The sequence below is a fragment of the Arachis stenosperma genome, chromosome 5 (genome assembly GCF_014773155.1).
Source record: "Arachis stenosperma cultivar V10309 chromosome 5, arast.V10309.gnm1.PFL2, whole genome shotgun sequence".
Classification (NCBI taxonomy): Eukaryota; Viridiplantae; Streptophyta; class Magnoliopsida; order Fabales; family Fabaceae; genus Arachis; species Arachis stenosperma.
In genome coordinates this window covers 7272693-7288460 of record NC_080381.1, presented here as the reverse complement: position 1 = coordinate 7288460, position 15768 = coordinate 7272693, and the positions used below count along the sequence as shown (strand labels likewise).

Sequence of the window (15768 nt, the reverse complement as noted above, 5' to 3'; positions counted from 1 at the left end):
CAGGTCCTCCAAAGAGAGTTGTGCTTTGGCTTCTCTTAGTTTTCTCTTCAAGGTCCTTTCAGGTTCAGGATCAGCCTCAACAAGAATGCCTTTGTCTTTGCTCCTGCTCATATGAAAGAGAAGAGAACAAGAAAATGTGAAATCCTCTATGTCAAAGTATAGAGATTCCTTGAGGTGTCAGAGGAAAAGAGAAATAGAAAGAAGAAGGAGAAGGAGAATTCGAACTTTACTTAGATAAGGTTCGAATTGTGCATTAAGAAGGAGTGGTACTCCATAAATAGAAGAATGTGAGAAGGAGGGAAGAAGATTTTCGAAAATTAATTAAAATATTTTGAAAACATTTTTGAAAAACACTAATTGATTTTCGAAAATCAAAGTGGAAAAGAAATCAAGTGATTTTTTTTGAAAAAGATTTTGAAATTAGAAATTAAAAAGATTTGATTGAAAACTATTTTGAAAAAGATGTGGTTAAAAAGATTTAATTGAAAAGTTATGGTTTTAAAAAAAAGATGTGATTGAGAAGATTTGATTTGAAAACAATTTTAAAAGATATGATTTGAAAACAATTTGAAAAGATATGATTTTAAAAGTTAATGACTTGCCTAACAAGAAAAGATATGATTCAAACATAAAACCTTTCTCAACAGAAAAGGCAACAAATTTGAGATGTTCAATCAAATCATTAATTGTTAGTAAGTATCTTTTAAAAAGGAAAGAAATTGATTTTGAAAACATTTAATTGAAAAGATTTGATTTGAAAAAGATTTGATTTTGAAAAACTAAAAAAATTGATTTGAAAACAAAATCTTCCCCCTAGCACCATCCTGGCGTTAAACGCCCAGAATGGTATACATTCTGGCGTTTAACGCCCAAAATGCTACCTTTTTGGGCGTTAAACGCCCAACCAGGTACCCTGGCTGGCGTTTAAACGCCAGTCTGCCTTCTTCACTGGGCATTTTTGAATGCTCAGCTTTTTCTGTATAATTCCTCTACAGTATGTTCTGAATCTTCAATTCTTTGTATCATTGACTTGAAAAGACACAAATTAAAAATATTTTTGGATTTTTAATAATCAAAATGCAAAATGAATCAATTAACAATGCATGCAAGACACCAAACTTAGCAGTTTGTGTACTACTGACACTAACAATATGAAAATGCATATGAGACACACAAAATACGTCAAGTCAATAGAATTCAAAGATCAAAACAAAGAAATATATGCATGGATTCGAAAATTATAACAAAAACATGCATTTGACACCAAACTTAGGATGAGACACTAAACTTAAGCAAGAAACATCAAATATTTTTGGTCTTTTTATGATTTTGTAATTTTTTTGTGTTTTTCGAAAATTAAGTAGGAAAAGGTATCAAAATTCTTAATGAGAATTCCAGGAATCAGTGCAGTGCTAGTCTAAGACTCCGGTCCAGGAATTAGACATGGCTTCACAGCCAGCCAAGCTTTCAAAGAAAGCTTCGGTCCAAAACACTAGACATGACCAAAGGTCAGCCAAATCTTAGCAGATCACTGCTCCAAGAGCAAAATTGATGAGAATCAACAAGCTCTTGTGGTGATAAGTTGAAACCTCGGTCCAATCAGATTAGACATGGCTTCTCAGCCAGCCAGATTTCAACAAATCATCATGAAACTCTAGAATTCATCTTCAAGAATTTCGAAAAAAATAATACCTAATCTAAGCAACAAGATGAACCGTCAGTTGTCCAGCCTAAACAATCCCGGGCAATAACACCAAAAACTTGATGTTGTTGCCGGATCTTGGCACTGATGTTACCAAAAGCTTGCTCAAAACTTGAACACTCCCCGGCAACGGCGCCAAAAACTTGGTGCGCGAAATTGTGAACAATACTTTTTCACAACTCAAATAATCCCCGGTAATGGCTCCAAGAACTTGGTGGCTCAATACCATGGCATTACACAACTTCGCACAACTAACCAGCAAGTGCACTGGGTCGTCCAAGTAATAAACCTTACGTGAGTAAGGGTCGATCCCACGGAGATTGTTAGCATTGAAGCAAGCTATGGTCATCTTGTAAATCTTAGTCAGGCAAACTCAGATGTATATGGTGATGAACGAAAATAACATAAAAGATAAGGATAGAGATACTTATGTAATTCATTGGTGTAAGAGCTTCAGACAAGTGTATGAAGATGCCTTCCCTTCCGTCTCTCTGCTTTCCTAATGCCTTCATCCAATCCTTTCTTACTCCTTTCCATGGCAAGCTCGTGTAAGGTTTCACTGTTGTCAGCAGCTACCTCCCATCCGCGCAGTGAAAGCTAATGCACACACTCTGTCACAGTGCTGCCAATCACCGGTTTGGTTCCCTCCCCTACCGGAATAGAATAACTCTTTTGCGTCTGTCACTAACGCCCAGTAGGTTACAGGTTTGAAGCACGTCACAGTCATTCAATCATTGAATCCTACTCAGAATACCACAGACAAGGTTTAGACCTTCCGGATTCTCTTGAATGCCGCCATCAGGTCCTGCCTATACCACGAAGATTCCGAAGAATCCAAGAGATATTCACTAAGCCTCAGATGCTTGTAGAACAAGAATGGTTGTCAGTCACCTTGTTCATGGGTGAGAATGGTGATGGGCGTCAATCATCACCTTCATCATGTTGAAGAACAAGTGATATCTTGGATAAAGAACAAGCGGAATTGAATGGAAGAACAATAGTAATTGCATTAATACTCGAGGTACAGCAGAGCTCCACACCTTAATCTATGGTGTGTAGAAACTCCACCGTTGAAAATACATAAGCATAAGGTCTAGGCATGGCCGAATGGCCAGCCTCCCAATGATCTAAGATAGCATAAAACTCAAAGATAGCTACCAAGATGTTTTTGATACAATAGTAAAAGGTCCTACTTATAGAAAACTAGTACATAGATGAGTAAATGACATAAAAATCCACTTCCGGGCCCACTTGGTGTGTGCTTGGGCTGAGCAATGAAGAAATTTCGTGTAGAGACTCTCCTTGGAGTTAAACGCCAGCTTTGGTGCCAGTTTGGGCGTTTAACTCCCATTTGGGTGCCAGTTCCAGCGTTTAACGCTGGGATTTCTTGAGGTGACTTTGAACGCCGGTTTGGGCCATCAAATCTTGGGCAAAGTATGGACTATCATATATTGCTGGAAAGCCCAGGATGTCTACTTTCCAACGCCGTTGAGAGCGCGCCAATTGGGCTTCTGTAGCTCCAGAAAATCCACTTCGAGTGCAGGAAGGTCAGAATCCAACAGCATCTGCAGTCCTTTTGAGTCTCTGGATCAGATTTTTGCTCAGGTCCCTCAATTTCAGCCAGAAAATACCTGAAATCACAGAAAAACACACAAACTCATAGTAAAGTCCAGAAAAGTGAAATTTAACTAAAAACTAATAAAAATATACTAAAACTAACTAGATCATATAAAAAACATACTAAAAACAATGCCAAAAAGTATACAAATCATCCGCTCATCACTTCACAATGGACAATGTTCTTTTATATGAATAACAAAAATTAAAAAGAAAGAAAATGGGCTCTAAAAATCTAATTTCTCGTTGATTTTGGATGTTTTTAAAATAAATAAAATAAAAATTTTATTTACTAAAATAGACTATTTATAAGTTTTTACGAAAATCTATCGTATCTCTTATTTTGTTTATAGTGTAAACAAAACAAAATAAAAGTGCATATATTGTAAACGAGATAAGGTACGAAACACTAAATATGTTTATTTTGTTTACAGTGTAAACGAGATACGTGCACTTTTATTTCGCGTGAAGAATTATAATGTTTACAGTGCAACGAGATACATTATAACAAATTTTTAGTAGCTATAAAAAGATGTGCAACCCTTTGTATTCTTCACAAATATCTCACTACTTCTTCTCGTCCATTTTTCTTCCGAAAAATAAGCCAAAATGTCTAGTAGTTGTGGATATGTGGTTATAAGTGTGTATTCCAATTGCCATATGAGAAACATTGACACCGGGGTCATATTTGAGTATGATAATCCCATTTTGTTGCACATTCGACGAGTTAGTTCTTTGTTCGAGTTGAAGAGTCTGATATTGAGTAACGTTGGTGGTAGCGGAAGAAAAGAGGTAGGAAGGGTGGGGTATAGGTTGCTAACAATAATGGAAAATGTAGTTTCCGGTTTCGTCTATTTTGGCTACATGGCGACGAGCATGTGCGCCTCATGTTTGACATCCATGAAAAAATCATGGTGGAATAAGTTATGGAGCTTTCTACGGAGGTCAGTGATATTGGCGGCGGTGGATCTGGCCACTCGGATTTTGTGCTAGACGACACACCTCTCACACCACCACCGATACACGTTGCGAGTCTAGTGGAAGACGTGGATATGGATGGTGAGAAATCTGACGAGGAGTATGTTGCGGATATCAACGATTTATAGTTCTTCTGAAGATGATGTTGAGGAGGAGTTTGTACCCAAGACGCCGGTGGAGGCATCAGTTCGATATCTTCTTCCCGCCCCCACCCAATTCTGGCCTTATTAGTTGTACTCAGTCACTATCAGATGTTGGATCTGGATGCGATGCACGAGAAAACTCTATTTTCTAATATGGGTGAAGATGATTACAACTTAGATGGTGGTGTGGAGTTTTGAGTTGGCCACAAATTTAAAAGTAGAGATGCAGTAATGCAGGGTGTGAAGAATTACAGTATTTGCAGAAGTGCTAAGTACTAAGTACTAAGTAGTGGAATCGGACCGATTAAAGTACCATGTTCATTGTTGACAATAAACAGTTGGATGCCCGTGGAGCCTCCGTGTTGCCCTCCGACAGAATTTTGGATATTGGTGAGCCTTCGTTTAACTATGGTGTAATTAATATCATTTATCATTGTTATATTTTGTGTAAATGCCAACCATGTATGTGTTATTTCGTTAGGGAGGTGCGTAGGGTTGAAGCAGCACACACGCATTTAGCACCAATCATGTCTCAAGACCATCAATAGTTGAACATCAGCTCATCTGTCGTGTCATCCTGCCATTGACACAATCCAACCCATCCTGTTAGCATCCCTATACTACAAGGTGCAGTTAGGCAAAGCTATCATTTCAAACATTCATATAGAAAGGTCTGTATGGCAAAACAAAAGGCAGTTGCGTAGTGATGATTAGATTTTTGACGGTTTAGAATTTCACTAATGAAATCTCGTTGTAAAGTATAGTTTCTAAACCAACAATAACTCTTTCATACAAAAGATTGTTTGTCACAAGTAACAAACCCCTAATTTTATAAACCGAAGTATTCAAACCTCGGGTCGTTCTCCCTAGGGATTACAATAGTGTCTTGTTATTGGTTATGAGTTATTTTGGGGTTTTGGATAAGAAGCATGAAAAGTAAATGACAATGAAAATAAACTAACAACTAATAAAGCTCTTGGTAAGATATGAGAACTCGAAGTCCTATCCTAGTTATCCTCCTCAATTGTGATGAGAATTGTTCATTGCTACCACTTAGTTAACCTCTAACCATGGGGGAAGTCAAGTGGATGAATCAATTTGATTCCTCAAGTCCTAATCAACTCCTAGAGGGATGACTAGCTTTAGGGGCATTCAAATCAATTAGCAACTTCTAATTATCAATCAACAAAGGGATTAGATAACTCAATAGTCACTAATTACTCTACCTAGGCCAAGAGGAACAAAACCTACACTAGAACCCAACCAAGCATTTCATCAAACACTTGGAAGGCATAAAAGGAAAGCATAGTAATTCAACAACAAGAATGAAATCTAGCAACAATTATTGCAAATAATTAACAACAACAAATCAAGGAAATCACAATTATCATGAATTACCTCAAATTGCATTATTGAAAGAAAACAAATGAATAACAATCTATCCAAAACAAAATGAAGAATTACAATTATTAAAGTGCATAACTAGAAAGGGGAAGAGGAGAAGATTAAGACTTGATGAAGGAAAAGTGAATTGAGACAAGAATTAAACCTAGATCTACGAAGAGAGATTAATCTAACCCTAATCCTAATTCTAGAGAGAAGTGAGAGGTTCTCTCTCTAAACTAACTCTAAACTAATCCTAAGTATACTATATGCTAGAGTTCATGCCTTCCCCTCAATCCTTGATCCTTTTATTCCTTTCTCTTAGCAATTGGCGCCAAAATGGGTTCAGAAACCCTCTCAAATCGGCAGGCACGTGTTGCATTAATGAAGTCATGTGCGGTCATCGACGCGTGCGCGCATGGTACGCGTGCGCGTCCCTGGCCGATTCTTCAATGTGCGCGCGAGCGCCTGGTGCGCGTGCGCGTGCTTGGTCGAGATCAATTCTTTGGTTTTTGTGCTTCTCTCCACTTGCATGCTTTCTTCCTTGCTCCTTTGATCCATGGCTAGCCTATTTCACCTGAGATTACTAGCAAACACATCAAGGCATCTTATGGAATCAAGGATGAATTAAAATTATCAAAATAAGGCTTAAAAAGCATGTTTTTACACTTAAGCACAAATACGGGAGAGATTACAAAACCATGCCAATTCATAGGTTAAATGCGAGAAAAGGTTATCAAAATACTCTAAATTCAATACAAGATAAACCCTAAAAATGGGGTTTATCACGTAGATATATAGAGATTGAAAGGAGTCATACGATAAGGTGTCTAGGTTGTTGCAAGTACTGCAGAGTTATTATCCCGAAACAATATATGTTTTCAAGGCCGTACCAAACTATGATGGACACCTCATGGTGCGCAACTGCAGCATGTTTGATAAGGTATTCTAGGCCTTCCCTATCTATGTGGAGGCATTCAAGCATTGCAAGCCATTCATCTCTATCGAAGGCACACACCTGTATAGTAAATATAGTGGTATTTTGCTTATTGCAGTGGCACAAGACGGTAACAGCAACATTCTTTCCATTGCTTTTGCAATTGTTGAGTATGAGAGCATCGAGTCCTGGTCTTTCTTCCTTACCAATTTGAGACGACATGTGACCCCACAAGATGGCCTGTTGATTATTTTCTATAGATCCCAGGTGATCAAGGATGCACTGAAAGGCTGTCCAAACCAACCTACGGGCGAGGCTTAGTTTAGTTTTGCAGTGCAGTTGTTTGTTAGTTGTAAAAAGGTATTTAGTGTGTTCTTTGTTTACTTTGTTTATTCTGTACTTGAATGTTAGTTTCTAGTTTAAATCCTTACGATGTTTCTATTATTAGGGTTTTAGGTTTAGGGTTTACTTTGATTAAATTGAACTTTAATGCACTTTTCTTTATTATTGAATTCTAAAATTTTAAATTTAGCACGGTAACACATTACATACAACAACGACTAAAATCACAAAAAAGGTGGCTGGCAACATAAATAATAGCGAGGACACAAGTTACAACAACGATGCTAATGAACTTAAATATTGTGCTAAGCTACAACTTTAACGACAAATAAAATAACGTAAAGTCTAAACATAACAATATCATCGATGCAGATCATCATGGTAATGCCGGTGGTGTCCAGTGCCACGGGACGGAAGTCGTGCCTGTCGGTGAGGTCTACTAGGGTGTGGGTCCGGAGGAAGCTGTGAGTGACCTATAGATGGATCCTGTGACTAGGGTGGTCGTTGCAACGAAAGTGGATGATAAGGGCCATAGTAACTATCCGAGTAAGGCACATGTACTTGGGGCTGATACTGTTGCTGACCAAGTGGAGGACAAAATGGTGTCTGCATCGGCTGGGATGCTATCATTAGGAGACCATAGTCCACCGATGGCGGTGTCGCATACTGTGCACCTAGTAGGTCATGTGTACCATATGAGGAGCTAGGTCCCGGTGAAATGGACAGTGCCCAGACTGAATTAGACATGGGAGCAGAAGACTACTGATGGACCAACCCCATGCTCTGCTCCCTACCTATACAGAGCTGCTTCGCGATGCGCTGCATCGTGCCCTAATCAGTGGTATGAATTTGGAATGCCTCCTCAATCTGAATCCCATCCAGGCATGGCAGTATCCCCATCATCCTGAGATTCCTGTGAACATGGACTAGATGGCTGATGTGGTGGTGGTGATGGTGGAAGGGGTGGTGGTGGCAGTGAGTCATCGAAGCTGCCAGGCATATCCCCCTGCTCATCCTGTTGGTGATACTCAACCTCCTCCTCAGACTCTATGTCCAAGCACTCCCTGCGAGTCATAACCCTGTCCTTCAGGGGTCTTGTAGCTCTTTCGTGCTCTGTGGCACCCCCTCTCTCACCCTCTCTCTCTCTCTCTCTCTCTCTCTCTCTCTCTCTCTCTCTCTCTCTCTCTCTCTCTCTCTCTCTCTCTCTTGGCAGGCCTCTGAGTGTCCGATTGAATCTCCCTGGCCTGCCGACAACGGCTAGGCACGTACCGGGAAAGGTGTAAGATGTTTCTCAGCTGTTGGCAGTAGGTTACATGTCTTCTGGTATGTCCAACAGCCTGGGGTCATCAAGCACATTCTGCCGTTGAACACAGTAAACTTGCCGATACCAATCCAAGTACTCCTGCGTCTGCCGATAGTTTGTGCACGAATGAATGGATATCTGATATCCCTCCTCATCCCGAGCCCTCCAACGATCGTACCACTCCCGAAGCTTGGTAGGCCACCACACGTCTTCACCCCGTCTTGTGGTAGTTAGGAACCTGTCAACGTAAATCGGGTCCGTTGGCAATGGTTGCTCGTTATTAAACTGGCGCTTCACTTGGTCGATATGGTAAAATTCAACTATGTTGAAGCATACGAGAGGAACAACAAATATCCATGTCCTCCACTCTGCCTCATTATTTAGCCATAGCGGGCAGATGTCCTGCAGTGCAAGGTCGTTGTAGAGCGTCCACAGGAACTACAATCATCAGTGACATGTGCTAAAATAGTATAAGTAATATGCAAGTGTAACCGAAAAAAAAGGTAACTCGCTTACCTCATCCAACTGTAATTGATCCAACGCCCGACACCATTGTAAGACTCTCTGCTTGTGCTGGTCTCTGCTCTGCTGTGTCATACCTATCAACCTATGGATATTTGCAAGAATAACCACGATTCAATTCATTGCACATCATATTGAATTACATAAACGATGAATAATAAAATCGTAGTGAACAGTTACCTCACAGCCATGGGGTACATGTAAACCTGTCGCTCAGGTGGACACCACTGGAAAAATCTCTGGTATATCCAAGATACTAATAGAGGAGTGCATCTTGCAATGTTTGTAGTAGAATGGTATGCTGCAGAGCATAGGGAGTGGTATGTACATGCTAGCACCGCAGATTCCCAAGACAGAGAACCGCACCTCTAAAAGTCATCTAGTAGTGGGAGCCATCGGAGATGGACTTGATTATTTGACTTATCAGTCATCAGGTAACCCCTAATATTTAATAGTATGTAACACCTCGCGTACTGTCAGAGGGTGGTTAGATCATTAGTATCGGGCATCTGTTGGAGTCGCTCCCGAAGCTAAGCTAGCTTGAGGGAGAAAGACTCATTCCTTTGCGCACCCTTCTGATGGACTGCAAAAAGCTTGGCACCAAGTAGCCGCTCCACCAACTCCCAAGCCTCAGTCCTGTACCATGTATGAAAATCACTGAAGTACCCACCCACTGACTCTCTATACGCGCGAGCCCGAGGTGGTATGCGACGTCCTGTAGGGTGATGGTGTACTTACCCCATGGCCGTAATCAGGGAGTTGTCAAACACGAAATCCTTGAGTGGCAGCGTGTCGTCAAAGCCAGCCCCCCTCAAGGAGGAGACAATGGCGTCTGATGGTAGGAGTGTGTGGCTCACTCTCATGGGAAGAAGTAGACGAGGCCTCTGGTAAACAATAAAAAACTCGAATGAAAAATGTATAAACCTATAAAACTATAAAAATTTTCCCGATAAACGTTTACATAACAAATAAATTTAAAGTACAAGTAAACTAGTTTAACAAACTAGTTTAACAAATAATTACAAATATTTACCTTATAAATTAATTAAATTAAAAATATTTACTTAAATAATTAATAACTAAATTAATAAATGTCTATATAATTTAATTTAAATAAAAATATTTAGTTAAATAATTAATAAGAACATTAGTAAATCATTTCATGGTTAAGTAAAAATATTTATTTAAATAATTAACAACAAGTAAACCATCAACTTAATAACTTAATTTAAGTAACAAAAAATTTAAATAAAGTAATTTACTTAAATAATTAATAACTACAAATATAAACATCTTGTTACTTAATTAAGTTAACTAAAAATATTCAGTTAAATAATTAATAACTAAATTAATAAATATGTGCTTAATAACTTAGTTTAAAGAAAAACAAACCTAATAAATATTTAAATAACAAACTCATTTCACTAATACCTAAAATCATACCGTATCATTTAAACCATTGCTAACAATATGTTTATTCGCTTAACATAGGGCTTGTTTGGGTGAGCTTCTAAGAAAAGATCTTTTTTCGAGTTATCTTTTTTTAAAAGATCTTATAGAGAAGTAAAAGTAATTTTATGTTTGGATATCTCATGTAAAAAGGTCTTTTTATCTATCAATTATGTTTGGGTATAACAATATAAAAGTATTTTTTTGTTTATTTATTACATGAAAAACATCTTTTTTTTAAGGAAAAAAGATCTTTTAAAAAAAGATGTAAATTACAGCTTCTCAAAAAAGATCTTTTTATGATTTTACTAGTGCTTTTACTTTTACTACTAGAAATTTGCCAAACACGTTAAAAAATAAAAAAAGATCTTTTTTCATTGAAAAAAGATCTTTTTTTAACAAAATAATGGCGCCCAAACATGCACATATACTGCATACTACTTTTATAAAAGTACCTTAAGTATGGCTACACATGTATGCTTTAACATAAAAATAAAAAAAACAACGCCAACCAGTTGGCTGTCCTGCGATATGCCATGTCGCGATCAGTCGGTTGATGTCCATATCTTGTGCATCGGTGTGCGCCATAATCTCCTAGTAATTCGATAATATGATTAGAAAATGATAGAAGTGAGAGAAAAGTAAAAAAAAAATAGATATAATATAGACTCAAACAGGTCTCCTTTATTCTTATCTTGTTTATATTGTAAATGAAATAATAGTGTATTTCATTTGCAATATAATAAACGAGATAAAAGATACATTATATTTTCATAAAAATGCTACAAATGATATATTTTGATAAATAAAATATTTTATTTAATTAAAAAAATCCTCTTGATTTTTGGTATTTACTTATAGGTCATCTAAATTTTTTATAAAACATAAATAAAATATTCGAATAATTTTACCACTTGGAATAAAAATAAATTTTAATAATTATTTATGAAAAAATATTGCTAGGTGAAGAAGATTACAAGAACAATCTCCTTTGTTTTCAAAATGCAATTCAAACAATCTCCTCGAGGCTCGAATATCATTTCTAATTTTTTTTTTTTGGAAATAAGTTTTTAAACTGAAAAACAAAAGTGGAAGAAAGAGAAGAGGAGGGTTTGAGTTTGGAATATCATAAAAATGCTTTTTAGCTGCAACATTTATGCCATTCCCGATTTGTATTGATTTGATTTTGATTTTGATTTTTTGATGGCCATAAGGCCCTTCCAATTCCAATCTTCCACCTTCTCCCGCGACACTTTCCTTTCTCTTTTCCGCACTTACCACCATCTTCATCTTCCTTCTTCTTCTTCCTCCTCTTTCCCCACTCTCCCCTCCATTTTCCTCCTCCGCAGCTTCGCCGCCTCCGCGCCATCTTCATTCTCTCGCCGCAACCGCTCTCATCCTCCTCCTCCTCCACCACCACCACCTGACACCCTGGCGCAGAAGATAGGAAAGTCCACTCGCCGCCCCGGCGCCACCTCCAAGGCCAGGATTTATGCCGATATCAACGTCGTCCGTCCCAAGGAATATTGGGACTATGAAAATCTCACCGTCCAGTGGGGGTAACAATAATCATATTTATTATTAATACTTTTATTTCATTTCCTATTTCCTATTTTGTTTATTTAATATCTGTTTAAAAAAATTGTGTTCATGAGTTGCAGGGAGCAAGATGACTACGAGGTTGTGAGGAAGGTGGGAAGAGGGAAATACAGTGAGGTCTTCGAGGGCGTTCACTCCACCGATAATGAAAAATGCATCATCAAGATCCTCAAACCCGTCAAGAAGAAAAAGGTGAATCCAATCCCTACACCAATTGCAGTTTGTATTTAACTAATATGACTGCTATTTTTAAATTTAAAGCAACGCTGCTGTTTTCAGTTTTAGTATACTTTTTCATTTCATTCCATTCTCATATGGCAATGAATGCTGTGCTGGGGCTTCAATGGCCAACTTTGGTCCAGTAGTTCATTTAGTTTGTTGTTAAATTTCTAATTTCAAACATGTAAGATGTTACCCTTTCCAATAGTCCAATACTCTGGTTGTGTACATAAATTTGTACATCTTATAAGTTGTTATTCTGGTTGCAGATAAAGAGGGAGATCAAAATATTGCAAAATCTTTGTGGAGGTCCCAATGTTATAAAGCTGCTTGACATTGTTAGGGACCAGCAATCAAAGACCCCAAGCCTTATATTTGAATATGTCAATAACACTGATTTTAAAGTGCTCTACCCCACCCTGTCAGATTATGATATCCGATATTATATCTACGAACTTCTAAAGGTAGGTTTTATACTCTATTGGTTGTCTAAGATCAGCTGTTATATCTTATTTTTGCAGTCCTTATTTGTTTGACATATTTCTGGACACTATGTATGACGATGCTTCGTGGAAAATTCAGTTATGATTTTTGTATTTTTCTTTATGGTGAAATATTAGAAAGTGGCTGAGCCATTGCTGCATAGCTCTTTGACAGCTTCTTCTGCATTAATCTGACGTGTCCATGCTCATTTTGGTTGGTTTACTGCAATCCAAAGTATCAGCTATTAGTACAGGCTGTGTTGTATTAGTTCACTATAGAGTGTTCCACAGGTGTTTGTATTGCAAATGTTATATGCTAATATATTGCCCCATAATTGTCATTTATTGACTGTTCATACTGTGCTGATTTCTTCTGTGTTTATCAACGCCTAGTCAGGATGGTTAGCTTGCAAAAAGCTACCATAGACATTCCTATGTTCCACTGCATGATGTTCCTTACTATGTATTTTTCCACTGATTTATGATTCTTAAACTTCATAGCTTATGATTTTTTGCTGTCAGCTGCATTAGCAACTGCTAAGTTTTATGAATATTTTCTTACAGGCACTGGATTATTGCCACTCTCAAGGAATCATGCATCGGGATGTAAAGCCGCATAATGTAATGATTGATCATGAGCAGCGGAAGCTTCGCCTAATAGACTGGGGGCTTGCAGAGTTTTATCATCCTGGGAAAGAATATAATGTCCGCGTTGCCTCCAGGTTTGTTATGTCTCTTTATTGGCTTCCTTTTTGGTATTTATAAATGTAGAAAAAATCTCCTCTGATAGATGCAATAAAAGAATGAATTGGTTGAGGTTTGAAATAGGTTGTAGAGTGGCTTGTAAGGAAGTTGATTTTGATTTTTGAAAATCACTTCCATTGCTTATGAATAATGCATAGCAGGAAAATAGACTTTTTCACTAAATGCACTTGTAATATCAGTATCTACTAAGTTGATATTTAGTCTTTGAAGACAATACAATCAAGGCAACGGGATATTGGGAACTACTACGGTGTTCAGCTTCTTGATGCTTCAGTGACAAAGTACCAAGATTATGGTCACTAACAATCACTCACCCTCTTGTGTATGTGCACGAAGACTAGTGCTTTTCTCTTTTCCTTTTTGGCACTGAAAACTCAGTTTCCTGTCTACCACCTTGTGTTTATTCGAATATGATTTTGTAATTTTTGTGAAATATTTAACTTATTACTTACTCTTGAGAAACTACTATTTTGTAAATCTTTCCTTTATGCCTGCATTGTTTGCAGATATTTCAAAGGTCCTGAACTTCTTGTTGATCTTCAGGACTATGATTACTCTCTTGATTTATGGAGTCTTGGTTGTATGTTTGCTGGAATGGTAAGTTATCCACTTTCATTAAAATGCAATTTGATTGTTATTTAGGATTTAGTTCTGATTCTTACATTGCATTGGTAACCTTGACATTTGTTTCTTGTCCATAACCAAGATGTATCATTTTCTCATTGCAAAGCCAATGTATGGATTGCAGTCTCCTGCTCTGCTTATTGTGGGGTTTTTTTTTACAGATTTTTCGTAAGGAGCCATTCTTTTACGGGCATGATAACTATGATCAACTAGCCAAAATAGTTAAGGTTGGTAAGGATTGTGAACTTCACTCGGCAGAGTCAGCCAGATTCTTTTGTTTGCTATGTGTTACTTAGGTGATAATTACTTGATGCTTTGCTTTTGCATGTGTCATGTTACTATTTTTAACTTTTATTGTTATTGAAAGTTGAAAACTACCAACGTAATTTTCATATTTTCCTTTTTTCAATTAAATTATGTATACCATAATCTGTCCCCTTTCTCTGTTGTGATACTATTGTCTTTCTGTAAAGAAACGAAAAGTATCAGTGTTGGCCCTTGAGAATTCATAACATTTAATGTGAGGTCAATCCAAATATGTTGTATTGTATCTTCAGAACTGAAAGGATATTTTGTTGGTTCATAGTTATCATACAGCAAACGGTCTCCTTATTTATTAAAACTGAAAGAGATGGAAATTGTGGATTGATAATATGTTCTCTTGGAAAAAGATTACTTCTTGAAGCTGTTTTTGTCCTGCTGCGATAGGTACTTGGAACTGATGAATTAAATGCGTATCTGAACAAGTACCGCATAGAGTTGGATCCAAATCTAGCAGCACTTGTTGGGAGGTTAATTTCTAGGCTTTATGATTCTCTATTTATGTTACTTCTGTTTTGTAAGTACTAAATATTACTAATTCCAGAAGTTTGAGCTAAGAAAATTTATATTTTGACAGGTATGCTCGAAAGCCATGGTCAAAGTTTATTAGTGTAGAAAACCAACACTTGGCAGTTCCTGAGGTAGCATGCATTCTAATTATTCCAGCTTTGATAAATATCTGTATAGCCATTGATTCACATTCTTGGCTTTCATAGGCTATTGACTTTGTTGACAAGTTACTGCGGTATGATCACCAAGATCGACCCACTGCAAAAGAAGCCATGGTAAAGAGCCCAATCTTTTAGCATCTTTATTTTCTGCAAATTTGTAATACGTTCAATGACACATTTCACCCTTCATGCCGCATCCTGTATACATCACATGAACTCATTTTCTAGAAATTGAGTAAACAAATGTTTAATGATGTACAGGCCCACCCTTACTTCAATCCTGTTAGAAATGCTGAAAGCAGCAGAACTCATATACATTGATGCTTGTTTGAGATATGGTGCTAGGCCCTTCCTCCTCTGTTTGGCTAAACTCTTAAAGTCTGGTGGAGCATGATTTAAGGAGATTCTCCGTTACCCTGTTGTATAACTCAGGTTACCTAATATCCTATTTTCATTCTTATTCTTTCTTTCTATTCGTGATTATTTTTTTTGGCATATCTAGGTCTCAACGATTTCATTTGTTTGTGTGCTCTCCAAATTTGGGAATGAGTGTTGATTCAATTTTAATCAAGTCATAAGCATGTGTTCGTTTTGGTTACTTGTCCCTTCGTTGCATTGACTTTTGTAGTCTTCAAAGTGGATGCAATGGAACAAATTTGCTTAGTTAGTTCTATTGGAACAACATAACAAGGTAGCACTTATTTCATTTTA

General features: G+C 37.4%; 1 protein-coding gene across 4 annotated transcripts; it reads left to right on the top strand.

Annotated features, from left to right (window-relative positions):
- The first annotated feature begins 11448 nt into the window (after positions 1 to 11448).
- LOC130981841 (casein kinase II subunit alpha-2-like) lies at positions 11449 to 15768 on the top strand. Of its 4 annotated transcripts, none has more exons than XR_009087046.1 (11): positions 11449 to 11935; positions 12038 to 12167; positions 12464 to 12658; positions 13241 to 13398; positions 13948 to 14038; positions 14227 to 14292; positions 14774 to 14856; positions 14964 to 15027; positions 15103 to 15171; positions 15319 to 15478; positions 15560 to 15768. XR_009087046.1 is itself a non-coding variant. In XM_057905574.1 (10 exons), the coding sequence occupies exons 1-10, from the start codon at positions 11580 to 11582 to the stop codon at positions 15376 to 15378; spliced, it is 1272 nt and encodes a 423-aa protein (XP_057761557.1). In that variant the 5' UTR covers positions 11450 to 11579; the 3' UTR covers positions 15379 to 15768. The 4 variants fall into 4 exon arrangements, 1 of the variants encoding a protein (XP_057761557.1); XR_009087047.1 differs by having other exon boundaries at positions 15319 to 15489; positions 15686 to 15768; XR_009087045.1 differs by having other exon boundaries at positions 15319 to 15489.

Bases quoted from the DNA above. Each gene is read 5' to 3' on its own strand.
- LOC130981841 (XM_057905574.1), top strand. From the start codon at position 11,580: ATGGCCATAAGGCCCTTCCAATTCCAATCTTCCACCTTCTCCCGCGAC. The intron at 13,399-13,947 runs GTTTGTTATGTC...CATTGTTTGCAG, and splicing joins AATGTCCGCGTTGCCTCCAG to ATATTTCAAAGGTCCTGAAC. The intron at 15,172-15,318 runs GTAAAGAGCCCA...AATGATGTACAG, and splicing joins CCACTGCAAAAGAAGCCATG to GCCCACCCTTACTTCAATCC.